The sequence below is a fragment of the Amyelois transitella genome, chromosome 5, assembly GCF_032362555.1.
Source record: "Amyelois transitella isolate CPQ chromosome 5, ilAmyTran1.1, whole genome shotgun sequence".
Taxonomy (NCBI): Eukaryota; Metazoa; Arthropoda; class Insecta; order Lepidoptera; family Pyralidae; genus Amyelois; species Amyelois transitella.
In genome coordinates this window covers 7,221,877-7,248,708 of record NC_083508.1, presented here as the reverse complement: position 1 = coordinate 7,248,708, position 26,832 = coordinate 7,221,877, and the positions used below count along the sequence as shown (strand labels likewise).

At 34.3% G+C, this 26,832-nt stretch overlaps 4 protein-coding genes across 9 annotated transcripts in view; 1 reads left to right on the top strand and 3 right to left on the bottom strand.

Moving 5' to 3' along the window:
- Positions 1–10,890, bottom strand: part of LOC106131859 (phosphatase and actin regulator 1) — a 48,677-nt gene extending 37,787 nt beyond the window's left edge. For 4 of the 6 annotated variants that reach the window (XM_060954752.1, XM_060954754.1, XM_060954755.1 and 1 more), the window contains exons 1-2: positions 10,606–10,890; positions 7,826–7,920 (exon numbers count right to left, since the gene is read on the bottom strand). In XM_060954752.1, coding sequence (XP_060810735.1) covers positions 7,826–7,920; positions 10,606–10,694 — 184 coding nt within the window. In that variant the 5' untranslated portion in view covers positions 10,695–10,890. Of the gene's footprint in view, positions 1–2,501; positions 2,735–7,825; positions 7,921–10,603 lie in introns of those variants that run through there. The other 2 variants (XM_060954757.1, XM_013331097.2) reach the window with 2 other exon arrangements.
- Positions 8,132–9,225, bottom strand: LOC106131861 (F-box only protein 7-like). The gene has a single exon (XM_013331099.2). The coding sequence runs from the start codon at positions 9,085–9,087 to the stop codon at positions 8,239–8,241; it is 849 nt and encodes a 282-aa protein (XP_013186553.2). The 5' UTR covers positions 9,088–9,225; the 3' UTR covers positions 8,132–8,238.
- Positions 10,891–11,754: 864 nt separating the features above from the next.
- Positions 11,755–23,587, top strand: LOC106131897 (ribosomal protein S6 kinase beta-1). Its single transcript, XM_013331166.2, has 9 exons — positions 11,755–12,136; positions 12,687–12,727; positions 13,616–13,877; positions 14,088–14,221; positions 14,414–14,605; positions 15,943–16,033; positions 16,580–16,822; positions 18,122–18,229; positions 18,739–23,587. The coding sequence occupies exons 1-9, from the start codon at positions 12,035–12,037 to the stop codon at positions 18,925–18,927; spliced, it is 1,362 nt and encodes a 453-aa protein (XP_013186620.2). The 5' UTR covers positions 11,755–12,034; the 3' UTR covers positions 18,928–23,587.
- A 1,484-nt stretch (positions 23,588–25,071) lies between these two features.
- Positions 25,072–26,457, bottom strand: LOC106131828 (uncharacterized). Its single transcript, XM_013331040.2, has 3 exons — positions 26,010–26,457; positions 25,725–25,927; positions 25,072–25,644 (listed from the first exon to the last, which is right to left on the bottom strand). Exons 1-3 carry the CDS (start codon positions 26,106–26,108, stop codon positions 25,332–25,334), a joined length of 615 nt encoding a protein of 204 aa, XP_013186494.1. The 5' UTR covers positions 26,109–26,457; the 3' UTR covers positions 25,072–25,331.
- Positions 26,458–26,832: the final 375 nt, after the last annotated feature.

Below are 26,832 nucleotides of genomic sequence, written 5' to 3'. Positions count from 1 at the left end.
CGCTCGAGACAACAAGTGAACGTCGTCACTATATAACCAACACGATTAGGTATAATGATTCATTTGTATTTTATACAAGTACATTGGACCTACTTCAGTAAGGTCCCAATAACTGCATAAAGCATTTATACTCATCCTTTTCAAGTAAATCGTCAAAAAGTTGCTGGTTTACCTAACATATTATATGGTACATGTGTATGTGCATCTAAAATTCTGAATCAATTTGCTGAAACTTTTGAGTACTAATAATCTTATGACTGACTGAGTAGGTATTGAAAATAATTGAATAGAGTCATTAAAACATTAAAATAAAATAGCGAAAACAGAAATTGCAAAAATATATACAATAAGCAATGGGTCGGTTCGTAGAGAATGCAGCGACATGGAACCGGCATCGGCTTAGTAAACAACCCCGCGCCACCCCTCCGCGTCGGCAGGTGCGCCCACAACCCCGATACCTGAGAGCAGCCGACACGAAACCACTGCCTACATACATAATAAGAAGAATACCATCAATTCTAAAACCGCTCACGATTACAGTTGCCTGCAGAAAAATTCGGCCTCAAAAATACGATTAATTTCTCTACAGACACTACAACTGTACACTGAGAACTGCTGAAAAATATTGACACGTTTCAATCTACGTGTAATAAAAAAAATAGTACTATCGTACAACTTATGTCACCTGCTGAAAGTAAAAGAACTGAATGGTCAAAATTATAATTTAAAAACCGGCAATCATCACGTTTGTTACTTTAATTTTAATTTATATATTAACATTACGACCTATTTATTTAAACCAACTTAAAATTTACTTAAAAATTACCATTGTTGTATGGGAGCTCCCGTTTTATATTTAAATTTTAAGCGTCTGTCTACCTGTTACCGTTATTAATATTGACCAAAAAATATGTAAAGAAAAAAAAATTGTATGAGGACTGCAATTAATATTTTAATTTTTAGTACCTATTCGTTGTTATAGTGGCAACGGTTATACATAATTGTCAAAATTCAGCTTTCTAGCTATCACGGTTTATGAGATACACTCAGGTGACAGACAGACGAACACACAGCGGAGGCTTAGTAATAAGTATGTCCCCTTTTTTACCTTTTGGTACTGAACCCTAAAAACCATAAATAACCTAATGAAAAAAATTGAAAATTCCTACTCTGTAGGCAATTGCAAAGAACTACTTTTGGTCAGCCGCGGCTCGTATTGGCAAATGGCAAAAATGTGTGTACAAAAATTCTTTAAATAAAATCTCATCCAATAAAAAAGATACTAATTAAAATAATTATATTAAGTAGTAATAGTACCTAATAGACTTTAAACGTAAAGAAATCGCTTTTTTTTTGTTTTTTATTCTCTGCGGCCCTCTTAGGCCTTAAATATTTATGACCATGTTAATTTACGTTGTTTTTCATTAAAGTAAATATTAATAGTTCAGTTCACGCGATGAAGAAACCATATTTACAAATTTTGTTCAAAAATATTTTTTTAAGTCTGGTCGGACTGAACTGATGAGGCCGGCCATGACAAACATCAACAGAATTAATTTAGCTAATATATGTATATTCGTATTTTTTTCATTTCATTTTACGATGAGGTAAATTGCAGATATCACGTGGTACAAATTCGGTCGGATACAGGAACCTGCCAACACATGATCAGGCCGATCACTTTTTTTTACTGACATGCAATGCCTCAAGATATCCTACTACTATTATAAAGGCGAAAGTTTGTATGGATGTATGGATGTTTGTTACTCTTTCACACAGAAACTACTGAACCGATTACCATGAAATTTGGTATGTAGGTAGCTGAAGACCCAGAATAACACATAGGCTACTTTTTATCCCAGAGTTCCCGCGGGATTGATAGGGTTTCCATGCGGACGAAGTCGCGGGCGGCCTCTAGTCCTCAATATAAAAGTTTCGTTTATTTTTCAATGCGGTTTTTATCTGACTATTGTTTTTGCATTTGTGCAAAATTTATCAGGATGAGTCGCGACAGACCAAGATCAGTTGCAATAACTTAACCTCATAATAATAAATAATAATAATAAAAGTTTATTTATTTTCTCCACAATAAACAAAGTATTAACCTAGTTACAGTAAATAATTCAAAACATGTAGGAGTGGAGACTGGTGCCCGTGCTAGGCTCCGAAGATCCTGTGTTACGGGTCACCAGGTCTCACCCAGTAATTAAGTTAAGACTAATCTATGTTAGTACTTATTCAGATGTATTCTAAAGTATGTGGAGTGTATGTGTTGCGTATGGCCTGGCCAGGCGAGAAAATTATTATTATAAAATAACTTTAATATAAATTATAAAATAACCTCAGCTTCCAATATAAGTTATTTAACTATTATTATACTATTATATTACTAAAAATTATAGTTTTTTAACTTTTTGTTATCAGATAGGGCTTTTTATAGTCGGCTCCCGGACTAAAAGCTTATTTTTCTACACTCTTAGTCCATATTAAAAATAACTTACGGAACTCTTCCTCGTCGTCATCTAACGTCCCACTATCACTTCGAGTATCATCGTCAATAGGTCTGTGTCTGATTTTAGGTTTTCGAGACAAATGATCCATGATTACAAAACGAACCACTTACACCAAACATGAATTAAATATTAATATTCCACATTTTGTCATAACGTTCACACGATCATGATGTCTATATTGACATAAACGCGTATTACAACTAAGACATTACATATAGCCGTCAAAGATAAGATATCAGGTAAGTGATATCAAAGATACAGCTTATCAAATTATTTTCCATATATTATTTTGATACCACAATTATGAATAATATAAAGTTATTTAAAGTCGTGTGGTTCCCGCCACTATAGTACAAGACCACTTCAACTCTTTCCCATGGATGTCGTAAAAAGCGACTAAGGGATAAGCTAATGAACTGGAATTTTTATTTAAGGCGATGGGCTAGCAAACTTTCACTATTTGAATCTCAATTCCATCATTAATCCATACAGCTGTACGTGGCCTTTTATTGCGAAATAGTTGGCTCTATCTAGGTACCTAATAAGGGATAAAAAAACGTGATTATGTTTGTATATAAATCAATAGATTTATAACTTAACATTGTGACCATGTTGTTTTGAGTAAGTTGCAAAACACAAAATTGACTGTTGAATAAAAAAGCAAAAAAAAAACTGGTTAAAAGACCGGACATGAAAAAAAGAAAACGAAAAAATACCGGCTAATTGCAGCCAGACTTACGCGTTAAGGGTTCAGTACCACCTATCTTCTTCTCACAGAATATATAAAAGAAACTGACTGACTTACCGTGATGTGTCGTTTTTGGCGCTTTAGAACAAGACTTCTACCACTATTTAAAATAGGCTACTTTGGTAATTGGATTGATTGGATTGTAATCGACTAAGAGAACAGGCAAATTCCCCTAGTTCTTAAGAAGAAACAGTATGTTTCAGCTGCTTCTTTTTTCATGGAGATTGTACAAGGCCAATCAAGGGAAAGGGTAACAAAGTTGAGATTCTTTTAGGCGATGGGCGTATTTTGTTTAGTAAATAAAAATTCCTAAACACCGTTTTGGTTCGTTGGATTTGCTCGACTCTCTCGAAGCCTCCTGAAATTCACCTCAGTTACCTGAAGGTCGTAGTAGTATACCAGAACCACCCCGAGGAGTTCGACATTATCTAGGAGATTTCTACGCGCTTCCACATAAATGGAACACTTCCAGAGGTAAATGTCATCCCATGAAATTGTAAGAACGTTACATCTTAAGGCTACCTTTGTGTTATTCAAGTGGATTAGTTATTGTGATGGATTGAAAGGCATAGGTACAAATACACCTACCGCATGCATGGCCGATTTAATAAATATCGAAGGACATAAAAAAAATATCACCTAGTACACCCGCTCGAATGATCACAGTGCCCTGCGCTGACTTTAAATGGATGAAGCGGCCGCTGTGAAATTAAGCGTGTGCCTTCCATTTAATAATAGATACCCATTACCCTAGAAAATAAACGGACCATGTGTTTGTGCCTGAAACCTGCGTAGCGTATATATTTCACAGGTGAGCTAAAAGCCAAAGCTAGGTACACAGGTCACAAGTATGGTACGAAATAAAATTAAAATAACTACCAAATTTTAGTTTCTTAGGTAAGGAGATTATCCTTTTATAATATGGGAAAAAATACAAATAAAGGACAACAAAAATATACCTATTCAATGAATCGAATAAACACCAATCGAACATGTCTCAAGAATGTTGTTTACATGTAACAGCCAGTTTATAGGCCTTAAACATCGTCAAGCATAGATGAAATTCTTTAAAAACATATATACTTATTTATGGGAGGAGTAGCACTAAGCGGTTAGTTATTGATTTATCAATCTCTTTCTCGCGTTCATTTATGTATTGTTTATACAACGTTGACAACAAGCTCTCACTATACTGGTCACATATTTTATTCAATAAACACAAATAACGCTTATTTACGTTTCCATTAAGGTAATTTTATAGATTAAACGTTTAGCGTAACTATACAAAGCGGAATTACCTACTCAGATGTCTGTGCCGTAAACTGAAAATTATTTTACTATGGGAAAATATTAAATATACCCATTATAGATTGAACATATTTCAATCCTATGGTGATCTGAATAGATCAGAGTTAATAATACTTAATTCCTCAATCTAATGCACATTTGCACACCCATATAAACATGCTCCTCTGACAAAAAAAAGAAAATACTCAAGACACAGATTAAGGAAATACGCTTACCTCTGGCGTATATTGGAAAATCGCCGTCAGATCGGCTGTGAGTAAGCATGGGTCCGTAGCACCGCCACGGCGGTCGGTCGCGCAGCGCCCTTGGGCCCTCCACGGCCGCTCAGCTACACCAAGCCATCAGAACATAAGCTCGGCACGGAGCCCTACATCTACGCAGCACTCGGCGTGGCGTCCACCTCACAAAACTCGCAACAACTTGCCAATGGCGGCGACACAATGTCGTCGGGGCTGGCGGAGGCTGCGCAGATCATCTCGCGCGCACCCCTCACCCTTCCTAACTCCGCGACGCTACCACCTAGCCACCTCTCGTCAAAACATGCCTATTACCTACACAAAATGCAAACATAGGTACGAAATTGATTCCTGTTAAAGTTGTATTATATACAAGTTTTGTTCTAAAGTTGTATGGAATTTCTTGTTCTGTGTACCAAGAGAAATTTATGTTGTACATACAACATTGAATAGCAATTTTGGGCATACAAACAGACCTAAAGACAAAGAGTCCAAAACAAAAACGATAAACATACAATTTTTTTTATCCTAAAAGAACAGAAGAGTTGTGTTGTTGTAAGGTGAAATAAACTTACACATCCAGACAACTGAAAGAGTTAAAAGTTGGTTCAGTCATGTAATCAAGGTCACGGAGGTCAAACAGCAGTAGCTCAAGATAAGCGAAACCCAATCATCCAAGGATTCGACATGGATATGTGTGAATAAATCATTACTTCTTAATTTCAAATGTTTAACTGCTCGTTAGCTCAAAAGTAAACGTCATCAACGCACCACCGACTAGCGACACGTTTACCCCCGTTTCACTAAAACAAATACTAAAAAAAACTGAGGTTACAAGTAAAGGTTTGTATCTTATAAAATAGACGGTCAAGTTCTGATGGATGATCAGTTTTTCTTGTCAGCATTGTGATCCGCTGGTGTAGTTTGGTGTTCAGCGTCAAGAAGATTGGGTCATAAATAATATGGGCTTGACACTTCTAGACTGCCAACCGACCTTACCTTACCAACCAACATCTTATTGAGAAATTTTCACAGGCTGGCACAGACATCTTGATTTTGTGAAGTATTTTGAGGAAAGGACCTACGATTCTGATTTATAAGATAAAATTTATTATTAAATATTTCAGAAACAGATACCTTAATCAAGAAAAGATGTTCTTAACCCCATAATATTTGTTAAGATCTATTTAACGATAATACTTAACATGATGAGTTAGTGGAGAAAATAATTAAGGGTAGCATACAAGTAAAGTTGGGTCACTACTTGTATTGGGAGCTACTCTAAAAATGTTTTCATATGTACCTATTTTTCTATTACTTTTTGCCATTAATAATATTCCACTTGCCACGATCCCTGCATACTTCCTTTGCTTCATCCACATTCATAACTCTCTTCATGCAAGCTCGGCGGTTTCGGGCACTTTTGACCTGACCCTTCACCAGGACGTCCTTAATTTGATCAAGATATGTTCGTCTAGGTCTTCCCACCCCGACCTTTCCCTCCACACTCTCCTTGTATATCTGCTTAGTCAACCTGTTTTCATTCATCCTCTCCACATGACCGAACCATCTCAACAAAGTGGAAAGAGGTAGTCTCTGCCTACTCCTCCGGGAAAGAGGCGTGAGTTTATGTATGTATGTATGTATTAATAATATTCATACATACACATACTGAATTACAGCTTTCTTCCACCTATGAGTATGGTATCTCTTACTAAAACCACAGACAGACAGACATGGCGAAAGTTATGGGTTCCTTGTTTACTACGGAACCCTAAAAAATACTGCTCAGGAGCGTCGGTGGTCGAATCGGTAAGATGCCCGGTTAAAATACGTGATGCGCATAAAAGACAGATTCAAATCCCACTTTGGCCATGTACCAATGACTGTTTCCGAAGTTATGTTCATTAGTTTTATTACTAATAGATGCTTCGTGAGTGAAAACATCGTGAGGAAACCTACTTATTGAGGAAACTGGATGTGTAACCATTATCGATAGAATACAGATTAGGCTGCCAAAGGTTGCGGAGGTCAGATGGGAGTTGCATCATGTAAAAAATCTGACTCACCCAATCCAGGAACCACGTCAAAGGCATACCCCTGGCTCCTTTACAGATTGGTGAGGATCCAATCCGAACTAAAGCCAGGAGGAAGGAGATGGAGCAAAAATGGTATACATAGAAAGTGAAAACTATAGTTCTATTGATCTAAATATGATTTTGAAAGGCCAAAAAGGGCCAACAAGTAGGCTTCTTTATCAACTTGAAACAGTTCATGATTCACAAAAAATACCTAAACTTTCTATTGGCGTTCAGCTTTACTTGCATGTAAATTGTATGCGACTTGTTATTTTAATGTAATGTTATGCAAGCTATATATTACAGTAAAATTTCATTCAAAGCATATACTTACAACAGATTTTCCATGAAAGAGAAACAAATATGTATATTCGAATAAATTTTCACATATATTAAAATATGAGTATGAATGAATAGTATAAAGTTTAACTTTGTGATTGTTGGGGTTCCTTACCTAAAAGGTAAAACATCTAAGCTTTCATCTGTCTATCCATCTGTCACCAGGCTGTATCTCATAAACCATGATAGCTAGAAAGCTGATATTTTCAGGAATTGTGTACAGAATATTAACTGATAAATTAATTTCCAAAATAAAAATTAAATAACAATAGAGTAATTATTAAAGGGGGGCTCCCATACAGCAAACATAATTTTTAGGATATTACAACCTATCACTTTAAATCTCAATTCTATCAGCCACCCAAACAGGTGAATTTGGTCTATCAGTCTTTTCAAGACAAAGCTATGTCTACCCCACAAGGGATATATGTAGATGTGATTATATATGTATCCAAAGGTTTGACTAGCAGAGAATGCCTTGTGGCATTACATCCACCTGTTGTACATTTTACGTTTAAGTTTAAATAAATAAATAAAAGTATGTGAGTTTTAAAGACATACTTTTCCATGATAGAATTTAATATTGTATTTATAGGTACTTACTTAAATCCCCGTTTGCTGTTGTGGAATCAAATGGAATTGATAAATGACGGCCTCCTTTTGTGATGCCCAGATTTGATTTTTCAGCACAGTCACCAATATGAAATAGAATAGAATTATTTTTACAATTGGATACAAGGTATCACTTATTGATGTCACATCACTAAAATCTAATTTTAACTAACACCACTTCCAAAGCGCATGTGTAGAAGAAGCGGTGAAACAAACTACACTGCAGCTGCTAAATATATTAAGACTTAGTATATGTAACTATAGAAATAAAACATACAATAAAAGGCAGCTTAAGAGTTAATCCATAATTTATTTAAGATTTTCTTGTAATCAAGTTATATGATTAAATTATAAAATATACCACAAAATATTATTACATTGTTTTCATGAATGAGTATTTTGTTTTATATGATATGCCACATGGGATTATCAATGTAAGAAACATAATCAGAATAATCCATATAGTCATGCATTGTTCCTGTACCACGTCTTGTTTGTCTTAATTTTTCATCTTCTCTTGCAGTAAAAGCTTCTTTGTATTTAGACCTCCAATTCTCTGCTGCAGAAATATTAGAGTTGAAATCTCTTTTATAAAGATCATGCCAAAGTCTTTCATTACATATGAGGTAATTTAATCTACTACAAGTCTTACTGATATTTATTATGTCAAATATAGTCAACTCAATAACAATTTTAAAAAAGAGTTCTTCAGGAAGACCTATTAGACTTGCACTTGGATATCCATGATAAGTCAAAATACTGCTCTTAATAGGCGTTGTTATTTTGTTCTTGAAAGAGATTGAAAGATGTTTTAAGTCCCGAAAAATCATAGGTATAGTTGATGCTTGTGGGGAGACAACATAGCGACTTACTGGGAGGCACACTGAATATGTTTCCGAATTAATTTCATGTAGCAAAACATTAATAAGCACAGTAGATCCTAAAGGACTCATTATAAGCTTTACATGACCACTCTGAAATCCGGCCATAATAAATTTAACTTCATATATTCCTGAATGTGTCTTCCATTTTGCCATTTGTTCCATATCTATAGACTCCAAAGGCTCTATTATTTGTGATTCTTCGTTAATTGGTAAAAAACCATTTTCGATCATTAATATGATAATTAGAATTAATAAAATTTCTTTTTGGATTGCGTTAGCAGACCGAGTATCGGAAAGAATGTTTTTCAAAATTTCTTCTAATAAATAAGGCAGTTTATTTGTAGTACTATCTTCTAAATTAAAATTCATTGTGAAAAGTTCTTTGCAAATGCTAGATTCATGGAATATTTTAATAAGTGAAAGGTAACAAAGAAACTAAACCAGTAAGGAAGAAACAGATTTTCTTCTTTGTTTTGATCAAATTTGTTTGATTCATATAAAATTTGAGGTTATTTCAGATAAGTAAATTTAGTTTTGACTTTTGACACTGACATGTCTGCGAGATTCTGACATCTGCAACTTTTTTGTTGGCAACATTTTACAATTTCTACTAAAGAAAGAAAGAAAGAGAAAGAAAAATCTTTATTTGGCGCAAGATGTAACATTACATTTTATTAATTACTACTTACTGTTTGCTTTATTTAGGAGTTGGAAAAGTAAACAGGGTTTCCTAAAATATTGTTTATGAAGAAATTTAATCATTTTTGTTTGAGCTTCATTTTCAAATACGACTTAATAGTACATTTTGTTATTACTAGCCAGAAAAAGAAAGTAAATATAAATACAGTAGAACTCCAATTATCCGAATTAATGGGGACCGGGACCCATTCGGATAATCAAATATTCGGATAATCGGATTTTTTTAAAAAAAATTGCCATTGGAGAGAATAAAAGCTACGTTTTGATATTGCACTATTTTTTTATTGAATTAAATGAAAGAAACATGAAATTTTCACATGTCTTAAATATAAATAAAATGTACTTATGTACAAGTTTAGAAATAAAAATCATTGTTTTTTAAACATCTCTGTCAATGTAAGCTGTTTTGCGGTCTTCAACCGTTTTCGGATTGATTGATTTGATTCGGATAATCGGCGATTCAGATAGTCGGAGTTCAGATAACTGGAGTTTCACTGTAATATAAACTTTACCTGCTCTTTTTTTTTCGCATTAATAACTTTAAAGGTGAATAAGGGCAGGGCTAGTAAACTTTGGATTGTTCTTGTAAGGGCTAGCTACCTCTCACAATATGAATCTCAATTCCATCTTATGGCAAACAGCAGAAAATGGCCTTCCAGTCTTTTCAAAACTTAGCTCTGTATACCCCATAAGGGAGAAAGACGTAAGTAGATTAATAAAATATAATTTCATTAAATAATGGAATCATTCTTATCATAATCATATTATCTCTTTATTTCCACATTTCCAGATGTATGACTTCATGATGGAATTGAGATTCAAATAGAGGCAGATTTATAGCACATCACCAAAAAATAATTCCAAATTTTTAAGCCATTCCCGTGATTAACTTTTACAATCTGCACAGGAATAAGAAGAAAGAGAAACAGCTGGCACACGCTATATTATTTGTTAGCTTCCAGACCAGCATGAAAGCTTGCATTACATGAATGTGCGCCTATTCCTGTAGTGGTCTATTACGACATCCATGGAAAAAGGGTGGAGTGGTGTTATTTAAAAGTGCCGGGAACTATACGGCACAATTAATGAAAATACAATCATTTAATAGTATTAGGTTATAAATGGACACAAAATTGGAGAAAATCATGAGAATTGTATCATTTGAATCAAAACAAAGCATGCATACCAGTACTCGTGGGATTGCCTTGCTTCTTGATAGTTTTCAAGGAACCATCCAAGTTATGATTACTGGAACTTTTGTCGTTGTCACTAGCCATTGAAAGGATTCATTAAAAAAACACTATTTTATTCGAAAAACAACCATACTTAGAATATAACATCACTGCATGCAAGATTTATAAAGGTAAATACAGAACTTTACTACTAAAAAAGCAAGATAATTAACCAATTTATAACAAAATTCATTGGAAATTTATCAAGAAATGTTTACAATTTACACCCTCAACTGATTGAACGAATTCAACACTACTACAAAAATGTCATTAATTTCATTCATTCAGTAAGTAGTATTTTTATTCACAGCCAAAAAAACTCATGCAGGCTGGGCTCTACTCACTTTGCAACTTGTTCCAGCAGCGACTTGGTCCCTGCCCCGATTACACCGTTAGTAGCCCAGTTGCATTGCATGCAATTTCGGTTGCCAACTATTTGTTCTCTTTCATTTCCTTTTACATTTTTAATTATTTAACTTTTTTTTTTTATATTAACAAAATAATATAAAAGATACAGTTTGCTCATCCCACTCTTATAATTCTGTTAGAATATAGATGTGAGTTTGTCATTCAACTTATTTCCTTTCACAACATTTTAAAATATAAAATTAATGTAAAACAATATAGTAGAAGGACGCCCATCGACAATAGTTAGAGACCCTTACTGTCGTACCTTACCTTACAACGCGGGCCACTTCCAGAAGTACTCTGTCATTTTACCTCTTTTAATTTTTATAAAAAGTATTTATCTTATCGCATATTCCTTCTTAATAAATAAACCGACAACAACGAAAACAGAAATAACAAACTTCTTCCATAATTAAATTAACAAATAATATAACAATGTATCTTTAAAATATGTAGACATTAAACTAAAAAAAGGTTGTCTGATGTCCAAATTTTAAGTTTGACGTTTCTATGGTTCAGGGTGAGCGTTAATTAGTCAGTCACCATTTATTCTTTTATTTATTAGAAGATGTTTATCAACATTTTGAACGTGAATAACCAGCTTTATTAATTCTTCTATACGTTGGTACTACTCGGTACTAGAGAGAGAGAGAGAGGAAGGAGCGGAAGGAGCTTGGATTTGGAAGGAAGGAAGAGTCATTCAGTCACATTCATTTCATTCATGACAACTGACATGCACTTAATTTTTCGTCTTACTTTCTTCGTCGCACGCGAAATTTTACATTTGGTTTTGTGCGGAATTTCTGGGACTGATATTGCTGTGCTGTGTTTGGAAAAGTGATTATTAGACCTGACCTACCAAATAATATTTTTTGTCCAGTAGAAATAACGTAATTGCGTCAGTTTAACAATCGTGTTAACATAGTTCAACAGTTTTGGGGTCCAATCCAAGCACTTGCTGATGTGATATTCTTGAAATGTCATCGTATATGGCAGGTGTTTTTGATATAGATTTAGATGTAACAGATACTGTTACAGTCGGTGATTCAGACGAAGACGATATAATTGAAGTGGACGAGGTATTTATGTGAAATATTATACTTTCTTTATTCATAACCTAAAACAAAACCTTGTGTTCTAAATGCCATCACTAAGGATGCATGTCATGGATATAATAATACTTACTTAACTTTTAACCATTTAGGGCGACTTCTTTTGAAATGTCATTAAGTAACTAAATGATTTGTATTTAAGTAAATGACTTCAAATTGAAAAAATAATTAAAGTTAATTGTTCTTTATTTCTGCTCATTTAATGTACTACACATGCAACTATTTAATTATGTTTATCTATAAAAGTACCTTGGTTTTTATTATAAAGTTATATATTTTACTAGGTATCACAATAGCAATAATAAAATTTATCTGGACAAAGGAAATACAACACCATGCAAAACTATTAATTAAATTTGGTCAATAAATGAATAAAATCACTCTTGTAATAGAACAAAGTTAATCTCGCCCTAACAAAACTACATTTAGGAAATTTATATACTAGTACAACACATTGTCATATTCAGCTTTTAAAATGTTTGTTTATTACATTACTCAACTTGCACTACTGTTTCAGGTGGATTATGATCCAGAATTAAATGTCAATAATATTGCTGAGTAAGTATAAAAATAATAATTATACTGAATTATGTTTATTTTTCCTTTTTGTAAGAGGAATAGAGATATGGCAGGAGTAAACTGATTATTTAAATAAATATATATAGCCATATTTGGTGTTCCACACATAAGGATACCAGAGCTCTCTGGTACCTTTATGCATTTTCAAAGTTGTTTGCATTTTTGTAAATCATAATTTTAACACATTCATACATTTGGTTCCTGAGAATGCTAGAACTTGTAACTGCATTAAAATTAATAAATTACCCAGATCAGTTTTGAGTAGTTTCAAAAAGAGTCCATGCTTATATAATAATGTGCTTTTATATCATGATAAATTAGGTAATAAATTATGATTTAATATAAGATAAGACCTTAGATTCCGACATATTTGTAGCCTTGAGGGAGGAATCAGACCATTAAATATAATCATACTAGCGACCCACCTTAGTTCCCATGGGTAGAATTTATAGATATGAACCTTCCTCTTTCCAACATTTCAAACAGGCACAATATGGGTCCTTGACTTCACAATATGTAGTAAAGTCATGTATTGTATTGATTGATTGAATTTTATTAATATTTATATAACACCATATTTTTAAAGAAACATTGCGTTAGCTACAAGTTTTAACTACATCTTTTAAAATTTTTAGATTATTTTAACTTTAGGCATCTAAAGTTGAAATTCTGTAAAAAATGTTGAGTACAAAAAGTAATTGTAATAAGCATAATAATGGGACTGTTCTAGGTGCAAAATCTGGCCTTAATAGGTAGTAGGGAATACTGGCTTTTTTGCTTGGAATGCCACATATTTGAATCAGATGTTTTAAATTCTACAGTATATTCTATAAACAAAGACTAAATATTATGCTACATTTTCTTCAGACTTGAGGGAGCTGAAACCATCCAATTATCAGAAGACACAGTAAACCCAGGACAATGTAAACGTTTGGGTCCTCAAGATTTTGAACTACGTAAAGTTTTAGGAAAGGGTGGATATGGCAAAGTATTCCAAGTTCGTAAAATTACTGGGACAGATGCTGGATCACACTTTGCTATGAAAGTTTTAAAGAAAGCTTCCATTGTTCGTAACCAGAAAGATACAGCACACACTAAAGCAGAGAGAAACATTTTGGAAGCTGTCAAGGTTAGTACATCAAGTTCTTTGATATACATTATCACAAAGGTCATAATGAATGTGTCAATTAGTTTTGTGTATTTATAGATTTTTCAAATCAGTCCCTAAGAGACACAGTTACCACCAGTGAGGCAGAAATTGAACTCTATGAGCATGTGTTTTATAAAGGTGAAGCTTCCAGAATAAAAAGTATTAAAAATATTGTTTTATTTGTTTCAGCATCCATTCATTGTTGAATTGGTATATGCTTTCCAAACGGGTGGTAAACTTTACTTAATATTAGAATATTTAAGTGGTGGTGAATTATTTATGCACCTTGAGAGAGAAGGCATATTTCTTGAAGATACTGCCTGGTAAGTTTTTAAAGAACAACACTTAATATGATTATTATGACATTAAAACTAAAATTAATATATTAGAGCTGATAGTACAACGTAAAACACATTTTTTTATATAATATTTGCTTCCAGTATGTATGTAAAGTAACAGAAGTTTTCCTACTATAATTTATCTATATTTATTAATTTCGTTTAATTTTTCGTCAGCTTCTATTTATCAGAAATAATACTGGCACTGGAGCATCTGCACAGTTTAGGGATAATTTATCGTGATTTGAAGCCTGAAAATGTTTTGCTGGATGCACAAGGACACGTCAAACTTACTGATTTTGGGCTTTGTAAGGAACACATCCAGGAGGGAATTGTGACACATACATTCTGTGGCACTATTGAATACATGTAAGTACTTTTTCAATTAAAAAATTAGTTTTCATTTCATTCATTTCATTTCATTCAATTACATTATCAATTAGGTCCCAAATTTTTGTAACCCTAGGACAACAGGAAGGACAAATGCCTTCCTGGCAAAGAACTTATTATTGATTTATTTAATAAAAAAATGGATGTAAATATAATATGTTTGACTGAGCATTGGATCCTGGAGGGTAAGCTGATGCCCAGCCTTAACAATTTTAATGCAGTGTGCTGCTTCAGGAGAGGGTCTGCAATCAGAGGCGGTTCTGTAATATATGTTAAGAATGATCATAGCTGTAACGCCATGTAGCGCCATGACATAGTCAGACTTTCTCTTGAGCGCTGTGTTCAGGTATCTTGTGCTGAGCTTGAGGAACACATTGTTATTAGTATTTATAGTCCACCCAATAGTAGCATTAAGAATTTCCTGAATGTAATGGAGGAAGTTCTAAGAGTAGCTGCAAAAAGTTATAAGAAAGTAATTGTTTGCAGTGATTTTAACATTGACCTATTTGTTAGCTTTACATTTACAACACAGTTTCTTAACCTATTTAAATATTTTAACTTCGATAATGCGTTCTTGGAACCAACCCGCTACACTGCCACATCTGCTAAATGTTTTGATAATGGTTTTAGTGAAAAAAACCAAATAATAAAAAAGGATTTAGTACATTACCCTCTGATCACTGCGGTCAATTAGTTACCTTTACCACTTAACATAGTACATGTAATGAATCAGTTATGTGCAGACCTATCACAGCCCATAAAATCAATAAATTTAAAAGTTCTTTAGAAAATAAGATTTGCGCAGTAACTTACAGGGGCAGCGACCCTAATGGTCATTATAATAAGTTATTTACTATCATCATCATCATATCACATCATATCATCTCAGACGCCTACTCTAAAACATTAATGAAAACGCAAATATAATAATTTTAAATTCAATGAATGGGCTACTGTTGGCATAGATCTACAAAAGTAGGAAGACTTTGCCGACGATTGACTTTGACGATATGCCTTAAAACAGTATCGATTCGAAAGCGGCTTCGTAGACCATGTTAAGTATTCAAAAAATTATGTCTACAAGCTAAATCTTTGTACATTAAAAACAAAATAAGTAATGCCCTCAATAACGCAAAGGAAATCTGGAATGTTATAAACAAGGAAACTGGTAGATGATTATTTGCGCTAATTATTTTGAAGAGACATGGTCAAAATGCCTGCACATTAAACCTATACGAGTAATTAAATAATTTTGCGATTAAATGCATTTTTGTATTTTTTGGTAATGATTGGTGCTTTGCTGATACTATTTACAGGGCACCTGAAATTTTGACAAGAAGTGGTCATGGAAAAGCTGTTGATTGGTGGAGTTTGGGTGCTTTGATGTATGATATGCTTATTGGCCAAGTAAGTGAAAGCCATATTTAATTAAAATATATCTTAGTATAAGTAAATGTATATGGTACAGATTTAACTAGGCCCAAAGAACAACAAAAAAAAACAGAAGAAGAGAACATTGTATTATTATAGTCGTTATGAGTAGATTAAAGTCGAGTAGGCGATTATTGGCTTATGTTTTGTTGATTATGTTTTGATTATTAATTATAATGTGTTTCGGCTATGTGCATAAAAATTGCATTCCGAATTCTATGGTTACGTGCCTGTCACTTGTGCAACCGATGTATGTTACGATATTTTCGTCAATAGGATTAGTATTACAAAGAAGTGTGTAAGGGTTTGTATTTGGAAATACTGCACCAATCATAAAAATTCTTTCACCGTTAAAAAGGGTCATTATTTGCGATTGTTTTAAGCTATGTATGTACTATGGGAGAAGCCGTGGCGAGCCGCTAGTCTCATAATAATTAAAATGCAGCCTGCCATAATCATAATATGTTTCGTTAATCTTCAAACTATGGTGTGAAATGTATCAAAGGTATTTTATCATTCCAGCCTCCATTTACGGGAGACAACCGCACAAAGACAATAGAAAAAATTCTTAAAGGAAAACTAATGCTGCCAGCCTACCTCACACAAGATGCCCGCGATTTGATAAGACGTTTAATGAAGCGGTCCGAGACCCAGCGCCTCGGCGCGGCAGGCGCAGCCGCGGTACGAGGACATCCGTTCTTCAAACATGTTCACTGGGACGATGTATTCGCCCGTAGATTAGAACCACCAATAAAACCTAGACTGGTAAGTTTTAATTTTTATTTATTATTATTAACAGAAGTACCTACACGTTATCGTCGATAATGTTTAAAAGAATGTGAAAGTAACAGGAATCTGTAAAAATCGTGGCTAGTGGAAATGCATAGAGTGATTACTCCTGAAGTGGCGGTAGTGTGGTGGTCTAAAAAGACCTGTTAATATACAGAGAGTTAGGTAAAACACGTTACATATTTAAGGACATGGTAAATCAAGAACACGCTTAACTTTATAAAATATAAATTAACAAATTCTCACTAGTTTAAAAGATAATAATAATCAACATAGAAGCGTCGGGACATGACGACCCCATCGCCCCCTGGGTGACCTTCCCAGTGCAATCAGTCTCCGCAGGGCAGCTTGTGGCGAGCTTTTGGGGAGTAGCGACCCCACGGACCTGAGTGGAAGGCCATTTCCCAGGGAAGGCCCCTATTCCCCGCCTCCGGTCTTCCTTCGCAAAGTTCGGAGTGGAAACCGATGAGGGATAGGACCTCCACCTCTGGCTTGCCGTAACGCGAGAGCTATACGCTCGAAGGGTGGAAGTGTAAAATGTCATAACGCCGGGGGTGCCTGACTGGATTACCACGATTTCACGCCCCGCAGTCTCACCTCTAGACATCCTTAATCTCCCACGCCGATGTTACCCCTTTGTTACGTATTCATGATTATGGCAGGTGCCTGAACTTCTCCAACAATAGCCCATTTTAAATCCATCCAAACGTCAACTCCAGAACCCATCATTCCTTTCCTTATTTTGTAATAGCTCCACTTCCTGCCGAAACCTGTTCATGGATATATCGTCTATTGATATGCCCGGGAACGGGTTTTGGCAGGAGAACAACATAACATCAACTTCTCCAAAGGGCCTCTACGTGTTGGATTTATATCCCCACGCAACCCTCTCAAAATCCGGGGTGTATAGACCCGTGAAATCCAAGAGGATGAACATAGTGCACAAATTCTCCGAATGTTTGGAGACCGTGCGCTCGGTACGCGCATCCAGCGAGACGATTGTTTGTCGTGTTTAAACCTGACTTACCCAATCTAAGGTTATGGTCTACGGCGCACCACGGACCTCTAGAGAGGTGAAGATCGGGATTGACGCCCGGGATTGCCGCCAGTAGGAAGAAAAGGGGTCTATAATGTTATACTTATTGATGAACAATGACTTGTATGATACATTAGTAATGCAATAAACGGTTTGATTTGAACCAGTGGATATAAATTGGTATAGGATAAGTTAAGGTGGAGTAAACCTAATCTCATATTATGTTATTTTTGTTACAGACAAGTGAAGATGACGTGTCACAGTTCGACACGCGATTTACATTACAAACACCTATCGATTCCCCTGATGAGTCTACTCTTAGTGAAAGTGCCAATTTAATGTTCCAGGTATTTATCGTTCTCCATCTCCAATCTTTACAATTTGCTAGTTAGGCTGTAATCAACCATGTTACATTTACGCGCCATGAGTCAAGAAATAAACGGCGTCGATTGCGCATGCACTGTTGAAGATAAAAAAAAAAAGTATTTTTATATTTTTTAATGTGATTTTATTTAATTACTGTCACTCGATGGAGTTACGCCTACTACATTAATGCCAAAATAACTTACAGCTGTTTATCGCTTTACTACGCAGCAGATTGGTAGCGAAGTCAAACAGACACTAAATGAAAATTATATTGGTTAGACATTAAGAGTTGTACTTCTGTCCATAGAAGTTTTTAATGCCCTACACAGCGAACAGCACATCAAAAACCCGATTGTTCTCCATCTATTTTCAGTCTGTCTAGGCACAAATGTATTCTATTATTTGGTCGTCATTCTTAGTTGCTACTCCCGGTGCAAACCTTAAGGGTTAGGAACCTTAGCGCTTATTTTAAATACACTATGTGACCCAGGGTTTCACGTACGTGGCGCCGTCCGTGATGGACGAGATCCACAAGCCGCGCGTGATCACGGCGCGCTCGCCGCGGCGCCGGCCGCCGCACCTGGGCGCCTTCGCCGTGCCGCACGCGTCCGGCGCGCACGCGCACTCGCACGCGCATCAGCAGGAAGACCTCATGGATGTGCAAGGTCTGCCCATATAGTTACTACTGCGCCTAGGATAATTACTACGATAAGTTCCGTGCCGGGGTCATTGGCTTTCGAACGATTGAATATTAACCTGATAACCGATCAGCAATAAATTAGTAGTATATAGATTGTGATGACTTAGTGAATGAGATTCGTCTGTAATTTTTAAAGTGTTTTTAAATGTCAAACCTGTCGATATTTTCTTGGAGAGAAAAATATGATCAGGGTTTATCGAATTGGTTTTTTATAATGTGATGCCGATATGGAAAATGAGATGGCCAATAAAGAGTAAAAAAGTTCATATAATTCTTTGAAAACCAATGATCTAGCCACTTCGCCTCCGAGGGAGAAGTGCCCTGTGTTCTGATAATAGAGAATATATAGCTACTTCCCGTCACCTTCAATAATCAATAAGTATACATGCCACAATGGGAAAAGAGCTATTAATCGAAAGATTTTCAAGTACATTAAAATATGGTACAACTGCACAGCACATTATTTTTAACCATTGTCCTATTGTTTGCATATTTTGTCATTGTTATGATCGTGGTATTGGGTATTATAAATTTGTACCCAAAATGTGCATATTGCATATTCTGATAATCTACAATCTATGAATATTTTTTATTAAAATCCATATTTAGCCTTGATTGTGTATTGAAAGATAAGCAGTCCGATTGAACTATATTAAACGTCGAACTGGGTCCTGATTAGGTAGGCAGTCTGTGTTAAGAAATTAGCTACTATGTAATCTATTGCGTTCATTCACTGTCACTTGTTTGTACAATGACTGCTTAAAATTTTAACATGCACGTCATAACTTACGCGCGTAGCATAATGCCCTTCTATGAGACTAAACATCTATACAAAGTTCATATACGAGGACAAATTACATTGAGCTGACCAAAAAGTATGGTATCTTCTGCTATGCGTCACTAACGTGAAATAATGGATTTCATATTGTTATTTTACAATCTATTAATTTAAGTCAATGCACTATTCCATACTACTTTGCGGTTGTACTGTTTTTTTTTTACTTTGTAACCTGAATCTTAGAAATTATGAATATTATACCCAAATTATAAGCTGCGTTGTTGTGCAATTGCAGGGCTGTATATATTTAACATTTTATTATTTTTGTCAATTATATTCTATATAATGGATAAAATGGCAATCAATGAGATTAAAACACGCCTCGTCTTTTTGAGTACGCAGAAGATTTCACAATAGAAAAATATTGTTGGAGGTTGTGTATGTATTTGTCCTTTCAAATTATGATTTTCATTGTATACTATTACGATGTTTTATGTCGATTCATTGTCTTATATAATAATTATTTAATTTATTAGTTTAATAACTACAATAGTTTCTCAATAAAAACGTGGAATTTATTGCAAGAAATGTCGCGTTATTATAAAGTGTGTAAGCATAAAACATAAAATGCAATTCAGGGGTTAGATTAAGGTAATTATATACATATTGATTATTATTACCATAAAAAATGTTTATTTACTAAAATTATTTTATCCGACATTTTGACCAGAACATGCCTTATATTATGCCTCTACAGAATAGACTATTATATTCTTGTTGTCGTGACCGCGTAGATTGAGAAACTAATGTCATGTATTCTAAGCCCGTGTGTAACACCAATGTATGTAATGTGCGAAATATGTACAGTTGCTTGCAAAGGAACTGGACCCCCTTTCGTCATGTTTACCTGCAGGCGACTGTACAGAGAGCATCATAGAACTCTGACAAACGTGAGTCGGTAGAAAAAGGCGTAAGATTTCTATGATTCTATGATTCCTACTGCCTCATAACGTCTAAGTCCTTTCGGCCGTCATGGCAACCAAACTTCGCAACCGGTTGAGAAAAAGACATTTCAATTCCTTATCGGCAACTAGTTACGAATAAGGATTTTTTTTTCTTTGTAAGCAACTAGTTGCCAACCAAGAAAATTTTTATCGACCATGGCAACTGAGTTTCTCAACCAGTTGTGAAAAATGATTTAAAATTCTTTCTTGACAACAAGTTGCGTCAAAAATAATGGGAAGTAATGGGTTGACAATCTTTGCGGTCAATCCGTACTTATATTAAATCCTATTTCTAGAATTACTGGCCAGGATTATTTTTCCTTTTAATTGATATATGTCAATTAAATAATATGTCATTAATTTTCCCTGTCAAGTCAGTACACATATTTTGTCGCGAACTAGCCTCGCTTGAAAAAAAACGAATTTTATTTCATTGTGATGTCTACTTCAAACATATATCCAAATTCCTCTACAGTAGAATATATAACTACAAGAAGAGGAGGTGTATCAATATTACATGAAGGACGCCGTTATCATCGTAAAAAAATATATAAAAATGGAGACTCATTTTATAAATGCTATGTTAAAAATGGATGCAGAGGTAATTTAACCATAAATGCACGAAATGAAATAATTAAAATAACAAAGGAACATGACGCAGACTGTGAAGCTGATATTGGAAAAAATTTAATTTTGAAAAAGATGGACGACTTGAAGCAAAGGAGCAGTTGTAATTTTATATCGATTCAAAAACAGTATGAGGATGTTGTCAAAGGACTCAAAAACGACGGTTTTCAATTTATAAATAAAATACCACAGTTTAATAACATAAAGACGGGATTATATAATGAAAGAAACAAAGTTTTGGGCGTTGCAAAGTCACGTTTTAATAATTGTCATGATTTTATTGTACCCACTAAATATAAAAATTTTTGTGTTGCTGACTACGTGGATGACGATAAACGAATCATCGTGTTCTGTTCTAATGAAAACAGAAAGGAGATGAATAAGTATCATCATTTTTACGCTGACGGCACTTTTAAGTGTTGTCCGAAAGGATTTTATCAACTATATTCAATACATGGATACAATAAGAATAACAATTCAGTAGCTCCTTTAATTTTTGCTCTGCTGCCGGATAAAAAAACAGAAACATACAAAGTTTTGTTCAGCCTAATCAAGACAAGCATCGGTTGGAACCCCCAAAAAATAACCCTTGATTTCGAAGTGGCAGCAATAAATGCAATTAAAAAAGTATTTCCAAAAATTATATTCAAAGGCTGCTACTTTCATTTTAATCGTTGCTTATGGAAAAAAGCAAAAGCTTTAAATGTCAAATTAAGAACCGAAAAGAGGCATGTTGCACGGTGCGTTGGTTTAGCTCGTCTTCCTGTTCAATACATAGAAAAAGGATATGAATATGTTATGAGCAAAAACCCTAGAAATCCATCTGACGGGTTGCAAAAATTTAATAAATACTTTAATAAACAATGGATAAAGAAAAATGAAATGATGATGTCTTGCTCTTGTGGTAACGAAAATATAAGAACTAATAATAGCCTTGAAGGATGGCATGCGAAAATTAATAGATATATTGGAAGAAAATATCCAACGTTGCCACAATTATTGGATATTCTGTCAACAGAATATAAATCTTATGATTTAAATATTAAAAGTAAAAAGAATAAAGAGTATAAGGCAATTGACGAGGAGATTGACCAGGCGTTGAGTGAATTAGTAGAAAAAAAGATATCTGTTGGTCACTGTTTGGAGATTATTAGCCCTTTTGCAATTTCGTTTTAGCGGTTTAAGTCACTCAGTTAATATAAATAAATGAACACTATTAAAATATATTTGTTTTAATATAACAGGGACAATAACCGCCTCCGTGGTGTAGGTAGTGGTTTGAGCGTTCACGAAGTCACGGGCTACAGCTAGTACGAAATCTATGTACTTATTGATCAGTGTTTGTATTCGATGAGGACATTACTACATTGTTGCGTAAGAAGAAATTAAATTCTTATACTGCAACTAGTGTTTTTGAGAAATTCCTTGTTGGCAACTAGTTGCTTATAAAGAAAAAAAAATCTTTATTCATAACTGGTTGCCGACAAAGAATGAAAATGTCTTTTTCTCAACTGGTTGCGAAGTTTGGTTGCCATGACGGCCGAAAGGGTCTAAGTCTCAAGTTTCATTCAGTACATTCGTGAAGTACTGTACATGTGCTATATGTATAGCCATTTCAGTAGGTATGCTTGTTAATACTTATTTGTGATGGATGTATAATATACAATCATAGTTGTATATCATTAACTCTAATATTTGAAGCAATTTAAGATATAAAAAACACCATTTATTTTATGAATTCAACTACCCGAATTTTTTTTACGTAAATTATTGAAGAATGGTGCTTTATTGCATCGAAAATTGCGCTCCGATTCTTAAACTTAAAAGACTGTGTTTGTACCGAACATCTCAATGTTAGTGAGTGCACATTCTATCCGAATACATAACCATTACATATAAGAACTATATCATAATAATATTTTATTTGTCATGATTGATTTGTAGACAATCTAGCTAGGACAAGTATTACGTTTTGGGCCTATAACGTGACCATTTAAAAAAATCTGAATAATCACATATTAAATGTCGGTAAAATGATGGTAATATTTTATACTACATATTATTATTAATTATTGTACATTTTATACAAGTTACCGTTTAGTCTAATGTTTGGTAGGATTTAATCTGTGTAATAAATTGTTCTAACCCCGACTATATGAAAAAGTAATAATTTACAATACCTTGTTACCGTGCTTCATGAATTGAATAAAAGGTCATTTTTTATTTTGTATATCCGACTTTTATTTTATACGGTTACCTAACCATATGCACAAATAAGGCATATTCGGTAAAAGTGAATAATTCGTGTCAACATAGAAACAGGTTCAAATCCCACCCCGACTATTACCAAAGACCTTTTACGAAGTTTAGTAGGTAGTTTGAATACTATCGATACTCTTGCGGTGAGGAAAAACATCGTGAGGAAACCTGCACATTTAGACAGCTGGATGTGTCACCGTGATCGGTCCAATACGGGAAAGGTTTCCCTGCAACGATATCGGAGATCAGATGGAAGTAGAGTGGGGAGTCCAGAGTGGGGAGGATGCAACCGGGACATAAGCCAAGAGAAAGAAGAATTTGTTTCAAAAAGTAAGTTTATAATTTATAAAAATACTAGCGACCCGCCCCGGCTTCGTACGGGTGCAAAATTATGAATGTTATTATACATAAAAACCTTCCTCTTGAATCACTCTACCTGTTACAAAAAACCGCATCAAAATCCGTTGCGTAATTTTAAAGATTTAAGCATACAGACAAACAGACCAAATTAGCGACTTTGTTTTATACTATGTAGCGATATATTTTGTTTACTATTAGGCTTTTTTGCTTCCTTTTTGTTTGTATGTGATCTGTAGGGGAATAAATGAACGAGTTTAAAGTATAATATAATGACAATATGACCTAAGTATGTCCTTGACTTTCTCCAATCCGTGAAATCATTGCTTGCGCGATTTACACTTCGCTGTTTTTGACTGATAGCGTCTGAAAGAATAAATAAATAAATATATACCCCCTCGGACACAACATAGTCGGAGCCGCGGTTCCCCAGGTATGACAGTTAGCTTGGCGGAAAGTCGTCCCTTTGGTGGCGGTCAACCACGAATCATTGCTCTCGCTACAAGTCATTGATATTGTAGCGGTCGATGAGAGTGAAGTGCGGCACTATTATTTTTCGCTGACGTAGGCCCTACGTAGATAGAATATCGATTTAAGAGAAATGTGAAAGAGGATGTGGTGACCAAAATTGAAAAGAGTATGTTTAAATGGTTTGGACATGTTGAGAGAATGGATGAGGACAGACTAACGAAAGGAATTTACATAAGGCAGAACTGACTGTAAACACGTTTTGGGTATGGTGACTTCAAAGCGTAGTTTTGACCTACCTAGACTTTTGAAACTTTTTTTATGGTAATTTAAGGCTTCAAGAAGGATTGAATACAGTTTTTAGCGGGCTTATGCCTTTTCTCATTTGCGAGCAACTTTCTTAAACTGTTGTGCTATTTACTTCTTATTGTGTGTATTAACAAACTATATAGGTATATGACGCCCCAGTGACACTAGTCCAAATTTTCCAGACCAATAGATACAATATGTTACTATTATTTTTTTTATTGTTTTTCAAGATAGGTACTGATGATTGTAATATAAAGATTGTTGTGATTGCGCCTAGAGGCTGTTCAAGCTCTTATTATGGAGAGAAAATAAAGCCACCTGTCATTTTTTTAATCCTTTTTTTATTTATATTGAATCAACAATAAAAAATTAAGTATTACATATTAACAAAACTTAGGAATCAAAATTGGTACAAAGATCTAAATAAAACAAACTTATGGTCTACCAATTTGCTAAAAATATGTGCGCACCAATATATAGTAACAAATTTCAATTAAAAAAATAATGACACATTTTTTGTTTATCAATAAGGTTTAACTTGGTGATGCCATTAAATAAAAAGAACATTTATAATAACAATTTTAAATAACCATTTGCATCTCCATACAATTATCACAAATAAGATACAAATGTGATTCACTTAGTTCTGAAACCACATTAAACTGACACTCATTTTCACAAGTTGCAGAATGTTTTTCTATTATATCAAAAATGTTATGCTTGATTTCTTTTAGAGGCATCAATGTTTTTAAGGAAAAGTTGCACTTTGAACAAGAAAAAAAATTGTTTTGCACTTGGCAGTTGTTTTTCTGGCATACAGGACAAATACAACTATCATCTTCTACCCAATCAGTAAAGTGATCTCTTTGTGATTTTTCATACTCTTCCACCAGCCTGAAAATTGAGATGACATTAGATTTTGTGAGCAATCAATCCTAAGCATCTCCAACATGATCCCATTGATCTCTGCTTACCATTCTAATTCTTCTTCTATAAGTTCATTTTTTATTTCATTTATTAATTGTATTTCCTCATCATCAGTTGTTTCCTCATGGGAAAAAGTAAACATACTTTTATAAATTTCATTTAAAGTACTGCGAAGGTCTGTTTGTATTACTGTACCTCGAAATCGATTAAGTAATAATTCACGGCAATTTTGGACTTTATCTTTGTAGTTCTGAAAACATATTACATGATATAATGGCACATTATTATTGTACTATACTAAACTTCGCGCGGGACTAGTAAACATTACTTGCCTTTCTCATTTTTTCTTTTATTTCAATTGGTGAACATTTCACTTTGGATTTCAAATTTTTAAATTTTGGGGAAGAGATTGGTGTTGTCGGGGAATTCATTATCACGAGTACCTACAGTATTAATATGCTAAGAATAAAATAACAAAAGTGTTTACAAAAGGAAATGAAACAAAACAAGGCAAATCACTCAAACAACTAGTGTTGCCGATTGATAATCCTCTAGTTATCGACAGTTGGTTGAGTAAAAGCAATAGAATCTATAGGTCTATCAATAGTATTGAAACTCAACATCAAAGATACTATCGAAACTCAATATCGAAGATACTATCGATAGTATTGTTTCACATCACTACTGTCACACACCAACTGTCTATCATAACGAAGAAAATGACGCGCTTAGCCAAAAGTAAGTTTAATTTTGATGCACTGGTAGGTATCAACTGGTTCGTTGTCAACTATCGATATATCTATATTCGATTAAATGACATTGTTTGACAGTTACAGATGCTTTTTGGCATTTCATTTATTGATTTCACAGGTTTATTTGTTCTAGCGGAAAGGCAAAGGGATCAAGATATACACATACAGCTCCCGTATGTCATCGTATATATCGCACGCAGCACACTCTTTATTTTTTTGGATTTTGGCGACATCTTGACATATAACAACAAAAGTTTGCGAAACAAAGAAAAGTATAGCTTCTTCTTGACCTTCATTTAAAGCGCCCTTAATGAGTGAAAATGGGATTAAATGCGTCTTATAATATACTTTTTATTAGTTCTGCCTTGTTTGCATTGGAGGTTCTTCATTTTTTCAGTTGATT

Excerpts from the sequence above, each read along its gene's own strand:
- LOC106131861 (XM_013331099.2), bottom strand. The coding sequence starts at position 9,087 with ATGAATTTTAATTTAGAAGATAGTACTACAAATAAACTGCCTTATTTA.
- LOC106131828 (XM_013331040.2), bottom strand. The coding sequence starts at position 26,108 with ATGAATTCCCCGACAACACCAATCTCTTCCCCAAAATTTAAAAATTTG. Across the intron at positions 25,928-26,009 it reads TAAAAGAAAAAATGAGAAAG|AACTACAAAGATAAAGTCCA; the intron begins GCAAGTAATGTT and ends ATATGTTTTCAG. Across the intron at positions 25,645-25,724 it reads ATAGAAGAAGAATTAGAATG|GCTGGTGGAAGAGTATGAAA; the intron begins GTAAGCAGAGAT and ends CTCAATTTTCAG.
- LOC106131897 (XM_013331166.2), top strand. The coding sequence starts at position 12,035 with ATGTCATCGTATATGGCAGGTGTTTTTGATATAGATTTAGATGTAACA. Across the intron at positions 12,728-13,615 it reads AATGTCAATAATATTGCTGA|ACTTGAGGGAGCTGAAACCA; the intron begins GTAAGTATAAAA and ends CATTTTCTTCAG. Across the intron at positions 14,606-15,942 it reads TGTGGCACTATTGAATACAT|GGCACCTGAAATTTTGACAA; the intron begins GTAAGTACTTTT and ends TACTATTTACAG.